The sequence below is a fragment of the Ctenopharyngodon idella genome, chromosome 5 (assembly GCF_019924925.1).
Source record: "Ctenopharyngodon idella isolate HZGC_01 chromosome 5, HZGC01, whole genome shotgun sequence".
NCBI classification, from domain to species: domain Eukaryota; kingdom Metazoa; phylum Chordata; class Actinopteri; order Cypriniformes; family Xenocyprididae; genus Ctenopharyngodon; species Ctenopharyngodon idella.
In genome coordinates this window covers 8,327,926-8,348,366 of record NC_067224.1, presented here as the reverse complement: position 1 = coordinate 8,348,366, position 20,441 = coordinate 8,327,926, and the positions used below count along the sequence as shown (strand labels likewise).

At 37.2% G+C, this 20,441-nt stretch overlaps 1 protein-coding gene across 3 annotated transcripts in view; it reads right to left on the bottom strand.

Annotated features, from left to right (window-relative positions):
• Positions 1–6,133: 6,133 nt before the first annotated feature.
• sik2a (salt-inducible kinase 2a) overlaps positions 6,134–20,441 on the bottom strand; it is a 38,124-nt gene continuing 23,816 nt past the window's right edge. For all 3 annotated transcript variants that reach the window (XM_051895102.1, XM_051895104.1, XM_051895103.1), the window contains 6 exons: positions 13,926–14,142; positions 11,979–12,242; positions 10,645–10,796; positions 10,342–10,461; positions 9,231–9,325; positions 6,134–9,142 (listed from right to left, as the gene is read on the bottom strand). In XM_051895102.1, the coding sequence (XP_051751062.1) occupies positions 8,707–9,142; positions 9,231–9,325; positions 10,342–10,461; positions 10,645–10,796; positions 11,979–12,242; positions 13,926–14,142 (1,284 nt within the window). In that variant the 3' untranslated portion in view covers positions 6,134–8,706. The remainder of the gene's footprint in view (positions 9,143–9,230; positions 9,326–10,341; positions 10,462–10,644; positions 10,797–11,978; positions 12,243–13,925; positions 14,143–20,441) is intronic.

Genomic DNA, 20,441 nt, shown 5'->3' with positions numbered 1-20,441 from the left:
TAAGTATGAATAAACCCCACAAAATGTACTAGAACATTGTAACTGTTTTTTTTTCTTCCCCTCCATTATGTACACTATACTATTCAAGAATACAGGGTCAATTATTATAAAAAAATTTTTAATGTTAGTTCAGCAAGGATGCATTATGTTGATCTAAAGTGACAGTAAAGATTTTTATAATGTTACAAAAGATTTTTATTTCAAATAAATGCTGTTATTTTTTAACCTTCTGTTCATAAAAGAAAAATGCATAATGGTTGCCACAAAATATTCAGTAGCACTACTTTTTTTTAACATTGATAATAGATGTTTCTTGAGCACCAGATCAGCATTTTAAAATGATTTCTGAAGGATCATGTGACACTGAAGACTGGAGTAATGATGCTGAAAATTCAGCTTTGGCACCACAGGAATAAATTACATTATAAATATATTTTAAATTGTAATACTATTTAACAATATTGCTGTTTTACTGAATTTTTTATTAAATAAATGCAGCCTTGGTGAGCAAAAAACCTTACCGATCAAGCTGCTGATAAAACAGTATAAATATTTGCAGACAATGAATAGAACATCTCTCTTAAATAACAAAACACAAAAGAACTAAATGATAAGAAAATAAGTCAGTCAGCCCCAGCAGCTCGGCATATCCTTCTGAAGGGTCCTGTCATTAAGAAAGAGTGCTTGGTTTATTTTTAACTTGTCAGCTCTCGTAATTGGTATACTCTGTTTGGTAAATAAACTAAAGAGTGTCAGTCCTGAGTGATAAAATAATTTGATTTTCTTATTTGTTTAGAAAACTTTATCCAAATCAAGATCTCATCACTAAAGTCCTGGTAGTTTTTAAACTTACTCCTGTTTACACCGGTACACAATTGGCATGCAAGGTCTAACAGCCTGTGAAAGCTGTCATGGCTTTGAGCGTTTGTTCTGACAAGGCTGTTATCTGTCTGAATTGTGAAGCTGCTGCTGTCGTGCCTGTTGATGAACAGTTTACAGCTGGAACATCACGACTCACCTTTTGAGTGTTAGTGCCATTCTGCCCAGATTAATCATCAGGGGAAATTAACCAGCTTTATGCAACACTCCTGTTCATTCAACAGCTATCTATAAAGTTACATTTCACACATAATGGCTGTTTTCGGGTTTACGTGATTTTTGCAACATTTCTCCAATTTGTGTTAGCATGTAGACCATTGACAAATTGCCTGTTTAAATGACTAATTTACAGCTGTTCTAATAAGCATTAAAGGACACCCAAGCCCCCCCCCCCCCCCCCCCAAATGCATTAGATATTCACCACACACTGTTAAAGGAATTTACAGACAGCGACTGACGCTAGCAGAACTGCTTCGTTTCTAAATTAGTTTGTTTTGAACGAATAGTTTGAAAAAATGATTCAATGACCCATTCTGCTTTATTCCTGAATGAATCAGTCCTTTTGAATGAATCGAATGATTCAATAGTTTCATATTTAAAACATTTAATTTTCCCATTGTGTATTTCTATCCACCTCTATTTTTCAGGTAAGAGCGGGCGTGACCATTGGTAAATTTAATATGGTAAATTTTATTTTTAGCTGTACAAAACCGCTCGTTATGCTGCTTGATATTGCAAACTGTAATTTCTTACCATACAGGTGCTGGTCATATAATTAGAATATCATCAAAAAGTTGATTTATTTCACTAATTCCATTCAAAAAGTTAAACTTGTATATTATATTCATTCATTACACACAGACTGATATATTTCAAATGTTTATTTCTTTTAATTTTGATGATTATAACTGACAACTAAGGAAAATCCCAAATTCAGTATCTCAGAAAATTAGAATATTGTGAAAAGGTTCAACTTTGAAGACACCTGGTGCCACACTCTAATCAGCTAATTAACTCAAAACACCTGCAAAGGCCTTTAAATGGTCTCTCAGTCTAGTTCTGTAGGCTACACAATCATGGGGAAGACTGCTGACTTGACAGTTGTCCAAAAGACGACCATTGACCCCTTGCACAAGGAGGACAAGACACAAAAGGTCATTGCAAAAGAGGCTGGCTGTTCACAGAGCTCTGTGTCCAAGCACATTAATAGAGAGGCGAAGGGAAGGAAAAGATATGGTAGATAAAAGTGTACAAGCAATAGGGATAACCGCACCCTGGAGAGGATTGTGAAACAAAACCCATTCAAAAATGTGGGGGAGATTCACAAAGAGTGGACTGCAGCTGGAGTCAGTGCTTCAAGAACCACTACGCACAGACGTATGCAAGACATGGGTTTCAGCTGTCGTGTCAAGCCACTCTTGAACAACAGACAGCGTCAGAAACGTCTCGCCTGGGCTAAAGACAAAAAGGACTGGACTGCTGCTGAGTGGTCCAAAGTTATGTTCTCTGATGAAAGTAAATTTTGCATTTCCTTTGGAAATCAAGGTCCCAGAGTCTGGAGGAAGAGAGGAGAGGCACACAATCCACGTTGCTTGAGGTCCAGTGTAAAGTTTCCACGGTCAGTGATGGTTTGGGGTGCCATGTCATCTGCTGGTGTTGGTCCACTGTGTTTTCTGAGGTCCAAGGTCAACGTAGCCGTATACCAGGAAGTTTTAGAGCACTTCATGCTTCCTGCTGCTGACCAACTTTATGGAGATGCAGATTTCATTTTCCAACAGGACTTGGCACCTGCACACAGTGCCAAAGCTACCAGTACCTGGTTTAAGGACCATGGTATCCCTGTTCTTAATTGGCCAGCAAACTCACCTGACCTTAACCCCATAGAAAATCTATGGGGTATTGTGAAGATGTGATATGCCAGACCCAACAATGCGGAAGAGCTGAAGGCCACTATCAGAGCAACCTGGGCTCTAATAACACCTGAGCAGTGCCACAGACTGATCGACTCCATGCCACGCCACATTGCTGCAGTAATTCAGGCAAAAGGAGCCCCAACTAAGTAATGAGTGCTGTACATGCTCATACTTTTCATGTTCATACTTTTCAGTTGGCCAAGATTTCTAAAAATACTTTCTTTGTATTGGTCATTAGTAATATTCTAATTTTCTGAGATACTGAATTTGGGATTTTCCTTAGTTGTCAGTTATAATCATCAAAATTAAAAGAAATAAACATTTGAAATATATCAGTCTGTGTGTAATGAATGAATATAATATACAAGTTTCACTTTTTGAATGGAATTAGTGAAATAAATAAACTTTTTGATGATATTCTAATTATATGACCAGCACCTGTATTATTTTAATGTATTGTCTTTATTATAAACACTCTGGTTTGTAGCGCAAACAGTTTTACAGTTTACTGCACTTATTGATATTCTTGATATTCTTCTCGTTATTTCCCTATAGCGGCTAATAAATCTGAAGTCTCGCACATACACTGAAAACACCTTACTTCTGCGTTGAAAAATAAGGTTGAATTCAAATTCACATAACTTTATGCAATTGTAATTGCAGTGTAAATGCATTCATACCAGACTGTCCAAAACATTATGATTATTACATTATCGTTATGAATATCATTGATCATCTCCTAACTATGCCACATAAGATCTGGGTAGATTAGATAGTATGCAAACAATCAGTAAGCAAAACTTAAATTCATTGAAAGTCTTTGAGATGTGCTGGAGTAGACTTTCTTCAATACAAGATCTTGACCAAAAAATTATGCACCTCTTGATGGAAATAAATGTTGTGATTTTATTTCCATCAAGTGGTGAATCAATTTTTGATCAAGATCTTGTACTGGCAATGTAAGAGTCGAGCACTTTGTAAACTCCACTCCAGCACATCCAAAAGACTTTCAATGGATTTAAGGTCTTGATTCAGAGGTGCCAATTCATGTGTGAAAATGATTCTTTATGCTCCCTTCTAACCATTCTTTCACAATTTGAGCCTGATGAATGTTATCCTGGAATATGGCCATGATGTGTCTTCCTACATGGTTGTTTAAGAAATGAAAAGCTACACACTCCATCAATTAGGGTTAGAAGAACTGTTCCCAAACATATAACATGTTTAATCATATAACATAATAATCACAGCAATATTGATCCAGTCATAGACTTAAAGGGTTAGTTCACCCAAAAATGAAAATTCTGTCATTTATTACTCACGCTCATGCCGTTCCAGACCCGTAAGACCTTCGTTAATCTTCAGAACGCAAATTGAGATATTTTTGTTTAAATCCGATGGCTCCGTGAGGCCTACATAGGGAGCAATGACATTTCCTCTCTCAAGATCCATAAAGGTACTAAAAACATATTTAAATCAGTTCATGTGAGTACAGTGGTTCAATATTAATATTATAAAGCGACGAGAATATTTTTGGTGCGCCAAAAGAAAACAAAATAACGAATTATTTAGTGATGGCTGATTTCAAAACACTGCTTCAGGAAGATTCGGAGCGTAATGAATCAGCGTGTCGATTCCGCAGTTCGGAGCGCCAAAGTCACGTGATTTCAGCAGTTTGGCGGTTTGACACGCGATCCGAATCGTGATTCGATACACTGATTCATTACGCTCCGAGTCTTCCTGAAGCAGTGTTTTGAAATCGGCCATCACTAAGTAAGTCGTTATTTTGTTTTTTGGCGCACCAAAAATATTCTCGTCGCTTTATAATATTAATATTGAACCACTGTACTCACATGAACTGATTTATGTTTTTAGTACCTTGAGAGAGGAAATGTCATTGCTCCCTATGTAGGCCTCATGGAGCCATCGGATTTAAACAAAAATATCTCAATTTGTGTTCCGAAGATCAACGAAGGTCTTACGGGTGTAAAACGGCACGAGGGTGAGTAATTAATGACAAAATTTTCATTTTTGGGTGAACTAACCCTTTAAGTTTTTGCCTATTTAAATCTAAACAGTGACTTTTTTTTTTTTGGCCGGGCAGTGTAGCTATATATATTTTTTGGATATTGAAGCAGAAAATATGGAGGGAAAGGTCCCCCAAGAGCTATACCAAAATTCTAACAGTGATAAAATCATTTTCAAACTCTAATTGCATTACTCAGTTGCATTTGAGGGACAGAATTATTTTTGTTGGTAATTTATATCCCGTTTCTTGTAGAGCTTGACAATTGTAACTTTGTGACAGATTAAAAGGTAAGTTTACTCTTTATTTACTCATTTTTGGCATCAAAATGGATTTATTTTTTTAAACCACACTGTGTTCTAATGCACCAAAAGTAAATACAATAAAACAGAGAAATAAATTTGTCCAGTAAAAATGTTGAATCGGGTAGAAGGATCACTTAGAAGTGGCTCATTCTTACGATATAAATGATATTTTAATATAGTGCGAGAACCAATATGGTTTGTTCTTTAGTGTCACGCAAGCGCATTTGAGCTTCCACAAGAACCAGTGAAGTTTGTTCTCAGGTGTCAAGCAAAAGTATGTTTGAATGTCCATGACTGCATCTGAAAACTTGGCCAGCTGACTTGTTGCCTTGCTGCCCTATAAGACAGCATAAGCATTTATGACAGCATAAGCATTTGCGCATGAAGGTACCTCAAGAAACTGATTTCAGCCAGACTTCTGAGGCAGCGCAATGGTTTAATGATCTACAGCAAAATAGCGTGAGTTTTGGTGACAACTAAGTGAATATTTAAGTGCTACAATAGCAATTTCAATGGTCAAAAACATACATTTAAACGAAATGACCACCAACCGCAACTTTTAGATGCCATCTTTATTTTTTAGCTCAACTGTCACAGAATGGAAAGCACAGGATTATGGGATATCAAAGGCAGCGAAGGATACAGATGAAGGTATCTCATGAGACAGGAAGCGATGCAAACTTTGGATTCGAATATGCCTTGATAACTTCCTACCTTGGAATGTCTCTTCCGAAGGCAGCATTTTTCAGTTTTCGGATGCAGTCCATGTTTACCATGTTTGATGTGCTCTATAAATTGTGTGCTGATCAATGTGTATATATGCCTAAATTAAAACTGTTCATCATATAAAGCGATTGTGTCTCTTCAGAAGACTTGAAGACCAATTTAAAGAACTATCACTTAAAGAAAAGTCTTTTAACCACTGAAAGGCCATTATCTTTCTCTGTGTATAGTCACAGCTGAGTTTGTGTGATGTGAGGCGTGGTTTGAACAAAAATGTCACTCGCACAAATGTTTTCACTCAAGGAGAGTGTGACCTTTATTTCCCCTTGTGCAAGGAACTCAGCATTTTCAACTGAATATAACAAAATTCATATTGTGATTACATATCGGGAAACATTTTATCACTGAAAAACGACTATAACAAAACAGTTCACTTTTCAATGTCAGTATTAATATCAACACTAGTCAAAAAATCTGACTACAAATTCTAAATAGTCACGATAAGATCTTTTTCCTTCAAAGGCATAAAATGACAACACTCACTACCAACACTCATATTTTGAACATCAGAACTATTTCTCTAGATATTGCTATACTTTTTAATATACTGTAGGACCATGACAACTATCTCATGTAGCTGGTTCCAAAAAAATCCACATAGTGGATTTCAAAATAGAACCTAAATGGAGACTTTGGTTCAAGGTATCTGTCAAAAGAGGGTACTTTATACTGCATTTCCAAACCGGAAGCTTTACTTGAAGAATTAAATCTAAAAACAGACATTCTTCAAAAGGAACAACAAGAATTGAAAGGCACAACACTTAAGTTTCTAAAAAAAAAAAAAAAATCAGTTTGAGCAGTAGTGCACGCTGTGTGAGATCATTGTATGTTGATTCTGATTGGTTTAATCCTTGTATCTCAAGACTGAATGTTTACAGTGGCTCTTAAAGCAAACATACTGGCGGAAAAAACATGTACTGTAACCTTGTTCTTTTCTACTTCTCCAGTCCACTTCGAAGAGTCTAAAATAGGTAATGTAATTTTAAAGTCAACATGAAATCAAAATTAACCTTACTTACTTTAACACGTTGTTTGGTCTTATTGTGCACAAGCATCTGTACATATTCCACAGATGATTTGTTTTTGTAATCTTTTATCATTAAGACAACGTTTGTCTGCTGACATCACCTAGGTCATGCATGCTAATTGGTTAATTTTAAGCAGCAGTCAAACAGCTGTTCAGGCAATGTGGTAATACTTGAAATTAGGGATGTGTCAGTAAGGAAAATTTCCGCTAATGGTACGTGTCCACTGGCGCAGAGCAGAGCGAGCGTTTTCAATTAATTCCTAAGCTTCCATAGGAATTAGTGGCAATTCGGGGGCGGCAATTGCTTGAATGGTGAGTTCATTATTATTCTTAATGAAAAACACAACAAAACAGTACAATGACAAACTCGCTTAAAAAGGCGCTTTTACATTTTGCTTTGAAACCAAATCTTCCGCCATCGTCTTGTCAGTCAGGAGTGAAGCAAAATGGGCAAAGTGAGGTGAAATCTGACTCCTGCTGCTGATCTGTGCTGCGACTCTTGTTCTGCTCACGCTGAATTGAGCGGACATGTTTAGTTTTTAATTGTAGTGTCTGTTTTTTGTAGTGTCTAATTGCGGTGCAGCGATGGGCAAGTGACGTAATCGGTGTTGCAGCTGAACAAAGTTAACACCGATTATCGCAGCAAGCCTACTTGAAATGTTTTAATTTGTTACCATTAATTACTGCTTTAGGTATCATGAATTAACAAGTGAGTAACAATATTTTACAGCATTTATTAATCTTGGTTAATGTTAATGTTGTAAATATACTTTTGTGTATTGTTAATTCATGTTTGTTCATGATGTTAATTTATGTGAATATAAATCATACATTTTCAACTGATTTATGTCTAAATTAACATTAACCTAGATTAATAAATGCTGCAAATTATAGTTTGTTCATTTATATGTAATTAACAAATGTTTACAATTTGAATCTTATTGTAAACTGTTAGGGGCCATTCACACAGTATGCGTTTTTGCCTTCCACTGCCATTTCCATCACCGGTTAGACGGATGACTTTGACCATTGCACTTGCATCCTTTGCAGCGTCATGACACTCAATTTAGAAAAAGGTCTTTTAAACTTAAAAAAAAAAAAAAAAAAAAAGACCTTGCATTTTTTTCATTCCACTGCTTGTGTCTCACATTTTTCAATACAAAAACATGTTCTGTGTGAAAGGCCTCTTACTGGTACTCAGCTCTCGCTCTATATTTTGTTCTTGTTTAATACCAGTTTCACTCACAATTACATAATTTTACTTAGGAAATAATGCTCTGAATGGTGTTTCATGTTGACTCTATTTCTAATAATTCTTTTTTATCCCTTAGAAACATCCTAATATTTACACATTTCTGTTAATGATCTATTATTTAAAAATCACACAATACTAATAGTGAAAACTTGAGTAGCTACTGATCATTTAAGGATGAAACAAACTACTTATTAAAAACACTGAAACTCGTAGAACTCTAGAGTATTATATAGGAAAAGGAATATTGCTTTAATACTGATTTTTAAACTCTAGGGTAGCTGCACTACATTTCATATGTGCTTACCGGGAAAAAAAAAAAAAAAAAAAAAAACATTTCAGGACACTAGCGCATCTCACAAACACTGAAAATGAAGGTCTGTAAGGGTCTACCACAGGATCAAGTGCACATCTGTAGCATCTATAAGATGTGACCCAAACCATGGCATCTTGTTCGTCCCTGAGGGCGCTTTTACCACACTTGTGTCTGAGAGCCAGCCTCAGAGTGCTTTATTTCACATTTAGTTTACGAGTACACACCCTTGTGGGGCCTCTACGGTCTCCATCACCTCGCAGTCCAGGAAAGGGGCTTCAGGTGCGGGTTGTGCCGAGGGGCTCTCTGCTTTGCCCGGAGGGAGAGGCGGTTGGGCAGGACTCCATGCATACAGGGGCTCTGTAGGGAGGGATGGGGTGTAGTTTGTTTGATTGTCTGGCGGTGGAGGCCAGTCTGGGAAGCGGGCTGACTTGGGGCCGTACGTCAGGGACGAGGTGCCGGGCTCCAGAAAAGGGGTTAGGGTTTGGGTCCGTGTGAAGGGAGGGCTGGACAGGGGACTGCTGCTGTTCTGGGGGTCTCTGCAGTCCTGGGGAGGGGGGTAACCATCCTCTGCCAGCTGCATCTGGTGGAAGTAGGCCTGTACCTGAGACTGCTTCTGGAGATAGAGCCTCTTCTGCTGCAGTCTGCACATAGAATTACAAATGAAAACGTGTCATAATTGAAATTCTTTAGGATAAATTCAGGACATTTATGAATGCAGTTGTTCCTCACCTGTGCTCCTGGAGTTGTTGCTCTAAAGTGCGAGGTGCAGCCTCTTTACAAAACATCTGCCCACTTCCAAGACCGCTTGCCAACTGACTGGCCCTCTGAAAAAAAACAAAAAAACAAAACAAAAACATAATTTTTTTTTTTTTTTTAAACATCTAGTTTAGTCATGAAACTCTAGATGGCACAGGCTAATACATTGCTACATTGGCCTTTGCTGATTCTGCAGCCAGTGAGATTGCTTGCTCAACATTTAAATAGTCCGGTTCAGTGTTTGCTGTAATCTGGTCTTGCAGCATGCTATTAGAGTTCCTATGAATCCCTCCACCTTCCCCAGCCCCACCTGTCTAGATCTGTTACGGTATTTATCCATGCCTATTAATGCAGCAGCAGCATATCTTACATGCTTACATTAGCATATGCTGATTACAACTAAAAATCAAGTTTATATAAATAACCAGTTTTAACAGTTTACATGCAAACCAATAGCCCCACAACTGAATGACATTAGTTTTTTTTTTTCTTTTTCATAATTGAAAAAATAATGAAGAAAAAAAAAACCCTCAAAAGAATGAAATTCTTGAAAAGAAAACCTGTAATTTTACAATCTTATATTATCATTTATTAGAAAAAAATATTTTAACAAAACTGCTTCATTCCTTTTTAATATTTGGAAAATGTTTGTCTGCATGACTAAAGTCATGTGGTCTAACCAACATGCAGAATCAAGGCAAGGTTAGTTCAGGCATTAAAATGTCATGTGGTGCAACTTCCCATAAACTTAATAAATACTTAAAAATACTCTTTATCTTGAAAAGTTTATTTAAAAAAAAAAAAAAAAATTTAATGATGATTCAGATATGCATGTTCACATATATTCATAATGTAGGGAAAATATGCTATTACATTTTACTTGACGGTTACACCACATGACATTTTTAGAATAATTAAATTTAAACTTTTCTTGAAAATGGTATAAAAGTCTTTCAAAACCATAAGAAACCAACATGAACACAAAGATTACATTTCTAAAAGCTTGGCACATGTGATTTAAACCAGATTTTTAAAAGTTTTTCCTTTTGTTTATTGCGGACACTCTTATATGTAATTGACCCACCTGCAGTCGCTGAGCGAGGTACTGTGTCTCCAAACTCTGTCTCCTGGATAGCAAATAAGGGTGCATTTTTCCAGTGAATGTTGACGTATCTTTTCCACTTAGACATTGGCGTCCTTCTCCCTGAAATTATTAAAGAATATGTTTTATATCAGCATAAATCACAGAGAACTGTCATCTTTCAAGTCAAACAATAAAAAATGAAGACAAAAAACTTTTCAGTATTCTGCCACTTAAGTTCAAAGGCAAAATACTTATGTTTAAAAATGTAAAACAAACTGAAAACAGCACAAATTGCTGTCTGACCTGGTGGCTAAATGGATAGTCCTGTGGACTGATGGTGGGGTTGCCGCCACCGCCGCCTCCACCATCTCCTAACACTATCTGGGCTTTATTCAGCTCCAGGAAGCCCTTGGTCCTGGCCAGGTTCTGAAGGTGCTGTCTGAATGCCACTAAACCTGTTAAACCATGGGTTCAATAAATACAACAGACTTTAGAGTCAGATGATCTGGTGGAGATATTTCTGCTGCAGGGGTGGTCTGACTCATAGACTTGACTACTGCTATAATTAGTACAGAAGTGAATCACTGAGATTATTTTCTGCTTTTAAAAGTAGTCATTATTCATAGAAGGTCAGATATCAGTCAGAATGAGGGTTATTTTATCCACTCACAATAAATGTTCCAAAACACTGATTATGACATGCAAATACATGCCTACAGACAGTAAAGTGGTGGGCATGCTAGATTTTGTGCTTCATTCACACACATAGAAGAATGTATACAGTAGCAGATTTTTTGTCTTTTGCTGTGTACTAAAGATCAAGTTCGGTGAATTCTGACCTGTGCATTTCTATAGTGAAAAGACATTTAACCAATAAAGGGTCTACATGTAACAGAATAACCTCTTGGCTGAAAATCACATGTGAAGTTTTGGCACTTTTGCGTCATCCCAATCTATATGCCCTAGTGAAAAAGAAGTACACTTTTGCATACTTTAGTTCTTATTACAAAAATAATATGCTTTAAAAGAATACTCAAGTAATAACTGAATGTAATCTTTTCTGACACTTAATTGCATGTTAATTGCAATTAAATGAAAATGTATTATAGTTTACATTTTTATTAAATGCAATTAGCTGAATTTAAGAGTGCTTTTTTGACCCACTTAAGTAGAACTTTAGTACATCTTTATATGTATTTTCATAATTCTATTAAAATATGGTTAAAGTGTACTGCTGAATGTACAAGCATTTGTGGTAAAAAATGTCATTTCTATTGAAACATGTATGTCATGTATTTAAATATATTTTTAATTTTACATTTGTAATTATGAAGATGCAGATTTAGTACATTTAAAATATATTAAATGGTAATATTAAATAAAACCACAGTTTACTTAACTTAAGTGTACTTAAGTGTGTTGAGAAATAGTGTGCTCTCTTTAAGTATACTTAATTGGCCTTATATTTCATTAATATTATATATCCTGTTGCCCATATATGCTGTCCTGGTGTCCAAAGTAATTTCGCAAGCAGAAATGTAATGTGCCCGCTCTTTGATACAAAGTTTGAGAGAAAGGTGATGGATGAAAAGCGAAATGAAAAATGATGTGCGCAAGAGAACACAAGTCATCCTGACCTTGTGTGAGAGATGTGTCTGAAGCCCTTCGCCCCTCTCTGAAACTGACTAGTGAGTGATTATGAGCGTCCCGCCCCTCTGTGTTGAGCGGCTGCAGGGTGGGTTCGGGGGGCTTCATGCCGAGGAAGACTGGAGCTGTGGAGCTGGCAGGTGTAGTGCTTAATGCGTCCTTTAGAGTTGGATTCTCTTCAGGCAAACTGAAGTCACTTTGTGTTGAACCCATGCTGTACTCTGAGTCCATGCTGCCGAGGGACGGGTTCAGACCTGTGGAGAGTAACTGAAGTTAAATCAAGTATATGGATGTAACAGTACTTATTCAGGGTCCAAAATGATTGGCAAGACTCAAATGGAAGTTAAACTGACTTTGAAGTGTACATAAATCTTAGAGAACTGCAACATAATGCATGGTTCACATTACAATGTAAAAACAATAATCCAAGCCTCACTGACCGCATTACAGTCCAGACATAAACATAAACACATCTGTTTACCTGTGAATTCTCTAAATATGCACTTCACCTTACTGACTAGACTGCATTTTTATTTTGTTCTTTGGTTATACTTTATCCTTTTTGTTTTAATCAATATTAAAGCTTTAATTTCTTTTTCTTTTTATCTCTATAACTCTTTATTATATAAAGCACTTTGAATTCCCATTGTATAGTAAATGTGCTTTATAAATAAACACTGATGTAAATGACATGTCTACCAAAAAAGGTTGAACATTAAAAACTGAACTCAAAAAAATGAGACCGATATGAGTGCAGATGACCCTGTTTGAATCCGTTTCATTTTTATTCCATCTAGTAGGTGTAAATAAATGAATTTAAGTTTAATTCAGAAAGAGTATATAGAGATGGACCAATGTATTGGCCAATAATCATCAATTATGCCAATAATTATCAGCCGATAAATGCAATTATTTTCACTTTTGGCAGCCGATGACCAGGGCCGATTATATCCTGTCAATCAAAAGGGGGCCGAAAAAATGTGTCAGTCTGCAACATACTGTGTGTGATGAAAATCTCTTGTGTTGAATTTAGGGCAAGTTAACGTGACAATAACGCATTAACATTAAAAAACAGTGACATTAAAGCAGGCTCTATTTGACCCTATGAATCACCCCGTAGTTCAAGCCAGGGTTGCCAAAACCACGGTTGTTCCCTACACCAAACATTATTATGAGCTTTGTGCTTTGTTACTTCTGATGAGAAACAAAGTCTCAGCTTTCAAATTCTGGCCATTTCATCATAAAATTCAAAAAATAAATGCCGTTTGATGCTCTTAAATGTGATGTGACAGATCGCTGTAGAGCCTCAGTTCAAGCGGCAGCGCAGAGTGTGAGTCTTTTCTTCCACTAATACAATTTTTTCCTTAAGAAAATCAAACTATTGGTATCGGTATTGGCAGATATCATTATGAATAATCTGCTATCGTTATTGGTGGAGAAATTTAGTATCGGTGCATAATTTAATACTGTTTATTTGAATGGTTTTATATGTTGAGTGTATTAATACCTGTTAGTTTATTCCACAAACTAAGATGCATTAAATTAATCAAAAGTGATAAAGACTTTTATATTGTTACAAAATAATTACATTTCAAATAAGAAAATGCTGTTCTATTGGATTTTCTAATTTTCATACAAAAACGTATTAATAATGATAATAAGAGATGTTTCTTGAACACCAAATCAGAATATTAGAGTGGTTTCTAAAGGATTATGTGACACTGAAAATTCAACTCTGCGTTCTCATGTATAATTACAATTTAAAAACAGTTATTTTTACTGTATTTTTGATCAAATAAAGTCTTGGTGAGCAAAAGATAAAAACAGACCCCAAACATTTGAACAGTAATATATATCTTTAAGACACTATATCAATATATATGTGTCTAGACTATTATTGCGTTACCTCAACATACGGTACAAAATGCAGTACTAACCTGTGATGGGCAGCACAGCAGGTTGGTTGGTGACCTCAGACAGTGTATGCCGGCGCTGACTGAAGCGAGCTGTATGAAAGGCGGCAAGGGGCACAGCGTGCTCCTCCTCTGCCTCAATGCCCTCATCAATGGACGTCTCCATGACGTTGCTAGGCAGCGAGCCGCTGACTTTGCGGACAACGACTGGAGGGAGTGGGTCCAGTAAGCAGCCATCCACCTGAGATATAAATACACACACCGTGGGCAAAACTATTTTGGGCTGAAACAGCTCAGCACTCTTTAGGACATTTTCACTTTGCTGTTTTCAGATCTGACAACTGAAATCAAAGCTGAAACGCAATAGATGTGACTACTAGCTGCTCTCCAAGAGGCAAACAAGAATGCTTTGAAATTAATATAAAGTGAAGATTAATAAGATCTGTGAATAACAATTTAAAGTTGACTGAAATGGAAATTGGTTCCATTTTTTTGACCTTCCAAAATGTCATAATCTTCCACTGAAACGACAGACTTCTCTCTAGTGATGCATACAGGACTACTCCAATGTATTTTTGTCTGCATAAACCCCGTCCCTTTCTTACAATCAACTGCAAGGTCACATTCACATCTGCCTCTATCCAATCAAGTCCCCATCCTACATTTACTTATTTTTCGATAATCCATTTCATTTGGATGCATGTCACAATACAGAAGAAAAGATCTGTTGCTACTTCCATTACATCTCAACTTCAAATTTCAGTTATTTTTTTCACACAAAGCTACCATATGGTTCCTAAAGACTGTGTTTACACAGTCGTATGGCCTGCATTCGGCCAATCAACGTACACTTACATCACTGGTAATTCCCATTGTGCTGGGTTAGACACTACTCTGAAGTAGGAGCTAATTTAGTCCCCTCAAAAGGTGTTCTTAAAACTAAAATCATTTAAGCTCCTGTGGTGCGATTCAAAAGTCTACTTTTGTGTTCTATGGAAGACATAACAGAATACAGCTTTGAAACAACATTATTAATTTTCATCCAGTGTCATTGGGCCTTATTTTAACGATCTAAGCAAATAGTCTAAAGCGCATGGCACAAGTGCGCTTAGGGTGTGTCCGAATCCACTTTTGCTAGTTTAAGGATGGGAAAAATGGTCGGCGCACCCGGCACATGGTCTAAAAGGGTTGTCCCTATTCTCTTATGAGTAATGGGTGTGTTTTGGGCGTAACTTGGAATAAACCAATCAGAGTCTCATCTCCCATTCCCTTTAAAAGCCAGTTGCGCTCGCGCCATGGCGGATTCGCTATTTACATGGTAGAATTTGCAAGCAGAAAAACTAAATGGTTCTCTAGTGAGGAAACGGATCTGCTCCTGCGTGAGGTTAAAGCGCGCGAGCAGGCCATCTACGGGAAAAACCGGATTCCACCAAAGCATTTATAGGCGCATATTACTAACACGCTCTTTAAATAACAAAACAAATATTGCGCAATTGACTTTTGACCAGGTTTCAGTTGGTCAAAGGCGCAGTCTATTTCAGTGGCATCAAAATAGTAACGTGCCAACAATGCGCCTGAACACACTTCGTTTTCAGAGCAGACAATGACACATACAAAGTTTGGTTTCAATTTGGTGAAGTGTTGCAGTGTTAAGATGATCTGAGCCAATTTTGGTGAAAATCGTACAAAATGAGTTCGAAAAAGAAGGTTTTTCAGAAAATTCAAAATGGTGGATAAATTTTCATGATGGAAAATTACGACATAGGGTGCAACAGAATTGAGCGAAGGAATCAGAGGAAAAAATAATTTTGCTTCTAGCCCTTACGGTTCAAAGGTTATTAGCGCAAACATTAGTGAAAATTTGGACAGTTGGTGGCGCTAGAGGGATTGAGTTAGAAACTCCAAAATTGCTGTGGTTAAAGGTCAGACTCTCCTCTATCAGTGTGCCAAATTTCATAACTTTCCTGTAAGCAGTTCTGTGGACTGCGCACCTTCAGTGCTTGGCCTCTAAAAAGTGTATTTCTATCACTGGCCGGTATCACTTAAAATCAGTCTAATATTCTTTATTTCCTTAAATATCAACAATTACCATATATTTGTAGAGCAGATAGACATCAGTTATTCTATTCTACCTCCTCTTTTGCTCATAACACTGATCCTCTTAGACCAAGGGTTTCCATTTTTTGTAAGCCGAACCCCTTATGCCTGCTACAGACTGTGCGATTTCAGAAATCATATAAGATCATTACAAATCACACTGTATGACATGGATCTAATAAACTTGGGTACGAAATGTAAGTAGACTGTAAAATGATGACACCTATTGAATCGTATACGCTACGACACAAGTTAGTATAGAAGAATAAAACGTCATCAGCATTCGCTAGTGAATCACACTTTGGCAATTGTGGTTATTATGTGCGCTGACAAAAAGATGAGGAAGCGAAAGAGGAAATTATGGATGAGGTCATGGCTAGGGAAAAGAGGCCAACTTGGCATGCCAATTTTGCAAATGGACCTTGAGGTAAGTAGTTTTATGTTTTAGCGCCATGTCGCGTTGATCAATATGCCATTTCATGTTGCATTTTTATTGGACCTAGCAGCAAACACACTGTGAGATGATCATGCAAAATTTTCACTCTTAGAAAAGTATCGCAGGCTATCTTTGGTCGCAAGACCGTGACAACAGCCGTTTTTGAACATTTCTCACTGTACGACATAGGACCAAAATGCATGTTACACCTCTTTTGTAAACCCTGTGTTAGATTATGTTTGAAGCTCCATGTCTGTGTTTCATTTTTTCAAAATTATGTAATGCTGCTGTCAAATGCCCACAGGCAACCAGCAGCTTTCCTGAATTACAATAAGCCAGTTGAAATAAGTTTGTGAGAGTGTGACCTCAACATGTTTGAAGAGATCCCTAGATTGCCATCTGTTCAGCTCCACAGGTGCCGAGGCTAAATGAATGACTTATCACGCGTTCTCTTCTTCATAAACAAACATTTACATCTATTCATTTGGCATTCACTTTAACTACAACTCGCAGTCCATTCAAGGACTACTTTTATAAGTGTGTTTGTTCCCTGGGAATTAAACTCTTGACCTTGGCATTGCAAGCACTGGTTGAGGTACAGGAGCAAAAAGAAAAAGACCTTTTGGAGGCCAAATTGGTATGTATATGGCAGAGTCCCCACAGGATGAGTCAACGCTGCACGTCAATTAAAGGAACAGTAGCTATGGAGATTGCCTTGCGACAGCCAAGGTGACAAATGTTGTAGTCACGCTTCTCATGAGTGGAGTGAGCACCCAGCACTGATCACATGGGTGGCCCATCACTGGCACATCAGGGGCATTAACAAAGACAGGGCTGTGGTGTTGTGTAACAGCAGGCTGCAAATAGAGGGATGTGCAGCTGAGAAGCAGTCTGTTTCCCCATGATCAATAAGGGTTGGCAGTATGATCAAACTCTTTTATCATGGTATGATTACGTAAGTTATTTTTGCTGGAAATGTATTGAAAAATGGTTTATATTTTAAATCATTATAACAATACTCTGTGTCAGGTTATATCAGGGAGAGGGGCATTCTCTTTCTAGAGAGCATTTTATTGGACAAAACGTGCAACATGGTTCAAAAAATGTTGGTTCTTTTTCCCGGAAGAGAAAGTGAATTTTAAACATATCTGCATATGTATATATATGTATATAAAAGTTAATTTTGTAAACTTTTAGCAGTCTACTAAAACACAGTACATAGGTGACCCTTAAAGCTACAAGACAAAACTCAACATTCATTTCATTTGGTCTTTAATAATACCCTTTAAATGACATGTTGTTTCTTGTCTTGAATTGTTCTGGACACATCCCTCTCTATATTTTCACATTTCTCCAATGCACCCAAGTGTAAAGATAGCCAGGCAATCTATGAAGTAGCTGTGGACGGTATGACCAAAATCTTATTTATCGATATGAGAAAAATTAATTTCACGATAACTATATACATCATGATATAGTTATTTTTGTTACTTCATTTTATTTTTGTTATTTAAAATAACTACAAAGAAGCAAACAATAGGACAAATACAACAGAACAAAGATACATTAAGTTTATTTAAAGGTGCAATATGTAAAATTTTCTGTCCGCTAGAGGTCGCTAGAGGCCTATTCAAAACTAAGACGTAGCTTGATGATGTCAAGTTTGAGCGCGGAATCTTGGGACATGTGGTCTTCACATCACAGCCGGTGGAAAACAATTGGGATAGAAATCATGTTCATGGTTGTGATTATTAACGTTGAAGTATGAAGCAGAGCAGGACCGAGTGTTCGGAGCTGAACGAGGCCGCTGGAGCGATTGCGCAACACACGCCTCACGAGCAGCAGAACTTTTATTATGCCACAGTCGCCGGCGCCGCTTCTGCTTTTCCGGTCATGAGTATGAGGTAACACAGCTCTGTTTATCATATTAGATACATTTGAGTGTGTTGAAAATGATGTTATAACGTTACTCTGTGCGTTCGCTCGGTGGCTGCTGTGAGACACTTCTTGCACACTGCAGTAAGATGGGCATCGATTTTAGAATATCATATTAAATGCTGGATGGCTTGTGTTGATAAATGACATGCAATTAATTTTAAAACGTATGGTATGATGGAGAAAATTCTGTATTACTGCTACTAAAAAATAAAGCTGCATCTGATTATGCTATGTTAGCTACTTCACAAAATAGTGTTTTTCTCTGAGGCATAGTAAAGCATGGTACTCGCAAAAAATCAAGAAAATTAGATTTAAACAATAAGACTAAACGTGTTGAGCTATATAACAATAATTAGTTTTCTGTCTATAAATATATCAAAACAGTTGTTCCCTTGTCTATTAAAACATGTAATATATTAAAGCGTCTTTGGTGTTTCCATGGTTTCTACAAAATAAAACCAGAAACCGAGGGTAACGCGGGTATGACGCAATTGACAGGCGACTCCTCACACGTCCCGGAGCCTTGGTTAAAATTGCAATTTTCTCACGATTTACAAATAGTTGGAAACATTTGGAATATTGTAAGTACTCAAGTGAACAAAATATATAACGCTGGCCTAGTGGTTTTTGGATATTTTACTGCAAAACTCTTACATATTGCACCTTTAACCTGTAGTAAAAAATACTACAGAAATTGAATGATCAAATGTAAAAATAAAATGCTAGGTAGTCTTCACTGTAGAAATGAAATATAAATTGATTCTTATTAAAGATACAAAAGTTATTCAGTCAAGAGCAGTGAGTGATTTTCAGGTCTTTTGTTCTTTGATTAATGACAGACAGCAACAGGTATATTAGGCTGCTGTCACTTTAAGACCTCATGCACGTATCAAATATACTGACAAACACCGTTCTTTTTTCACTGCTTATTGCACATAATAACGTCATGCACATCCAGCTCTTTATTTTCTCATTCATGTATGTTTCTTTATCACTCTAAGGGTGTTCACTAGTTTGGTTCTCTTGGTTCTTTTGGGCCGGGCCAAAAAAGAAAATACATTTCCTGGTTTGCTTACTGTTCACACTGTCATTTTATGATGTATGATTTGCGATGGAACTTACCAAACATTCAAAACAATGCTGTGCTCTGTGCTAAATGCGCTCATTGTATGTCTGTACATTTTCACCAGATGAGAACTCACAAAGAGCTTATGAAATGGGTAAAGGAGTCGAAAACAAGTGACAGGAATTCTTTCGTTGCACGCAAACAAAGATCTGCTACAAGGAGACGGCATTTTCGACGCCTGTACCGAACAGTACTGGGCAACGTAGCTCTTATGACAAGAAAAACCAGGTATGCTTGAGCATTCTGTCCTTTTTAGTCGCATCTTGTGACATCACATCCTGTTTTTGTTTCAGATGTCTTTGGTCAGTGTTGCATTCATATTTCAGTCGAACCGCACCAGAGTTCATTTGTAAGCGGACTGAGACTCACCTTTTCAGCGGTCTTGATCCGCTTGTTTGGTGTGCACTAGGGTTGGGATGGTAGCGTTCACACTTATTCACATGAACCGCACTAACAGAGCAATCACACCAGAGTTCGTTTTAATCGAACCAAACTAAACCAAACCAAGTGTGAACACGCCCTAAAGTGTCAATAACTTGAAGTTGTACTGTGCTACACAAATATATTTACATACCGCAACATAAGCAATATAGCAAAGTTGCTGCCACAATGTATATTGTCATACTGCCCAGCCCTGCTACCACGGTATAAATGGTACAGCAAAATCTCTGCCGGTTGACATATTCCAGGTGTCACGAAGTGCATACTGTCATATCGCCTAGTCCCAGATATCATAAAATTCCCTTGCCTGTGTCTGAGTCATTCATTTATGAATGAGTAACAACGAGTGCTTGAGATACCTACACTGACGCAAAGCCCCAGTGGTGACACCAGCCGCTGAAATCATAAAGAGCGTTTTTTATTATTTAATATATATACGCAGGTGTTATTTTAAGAGGCTGAAATGCTGCTCAGATACTGCGGGTGAGTAATGAGGAAGAGA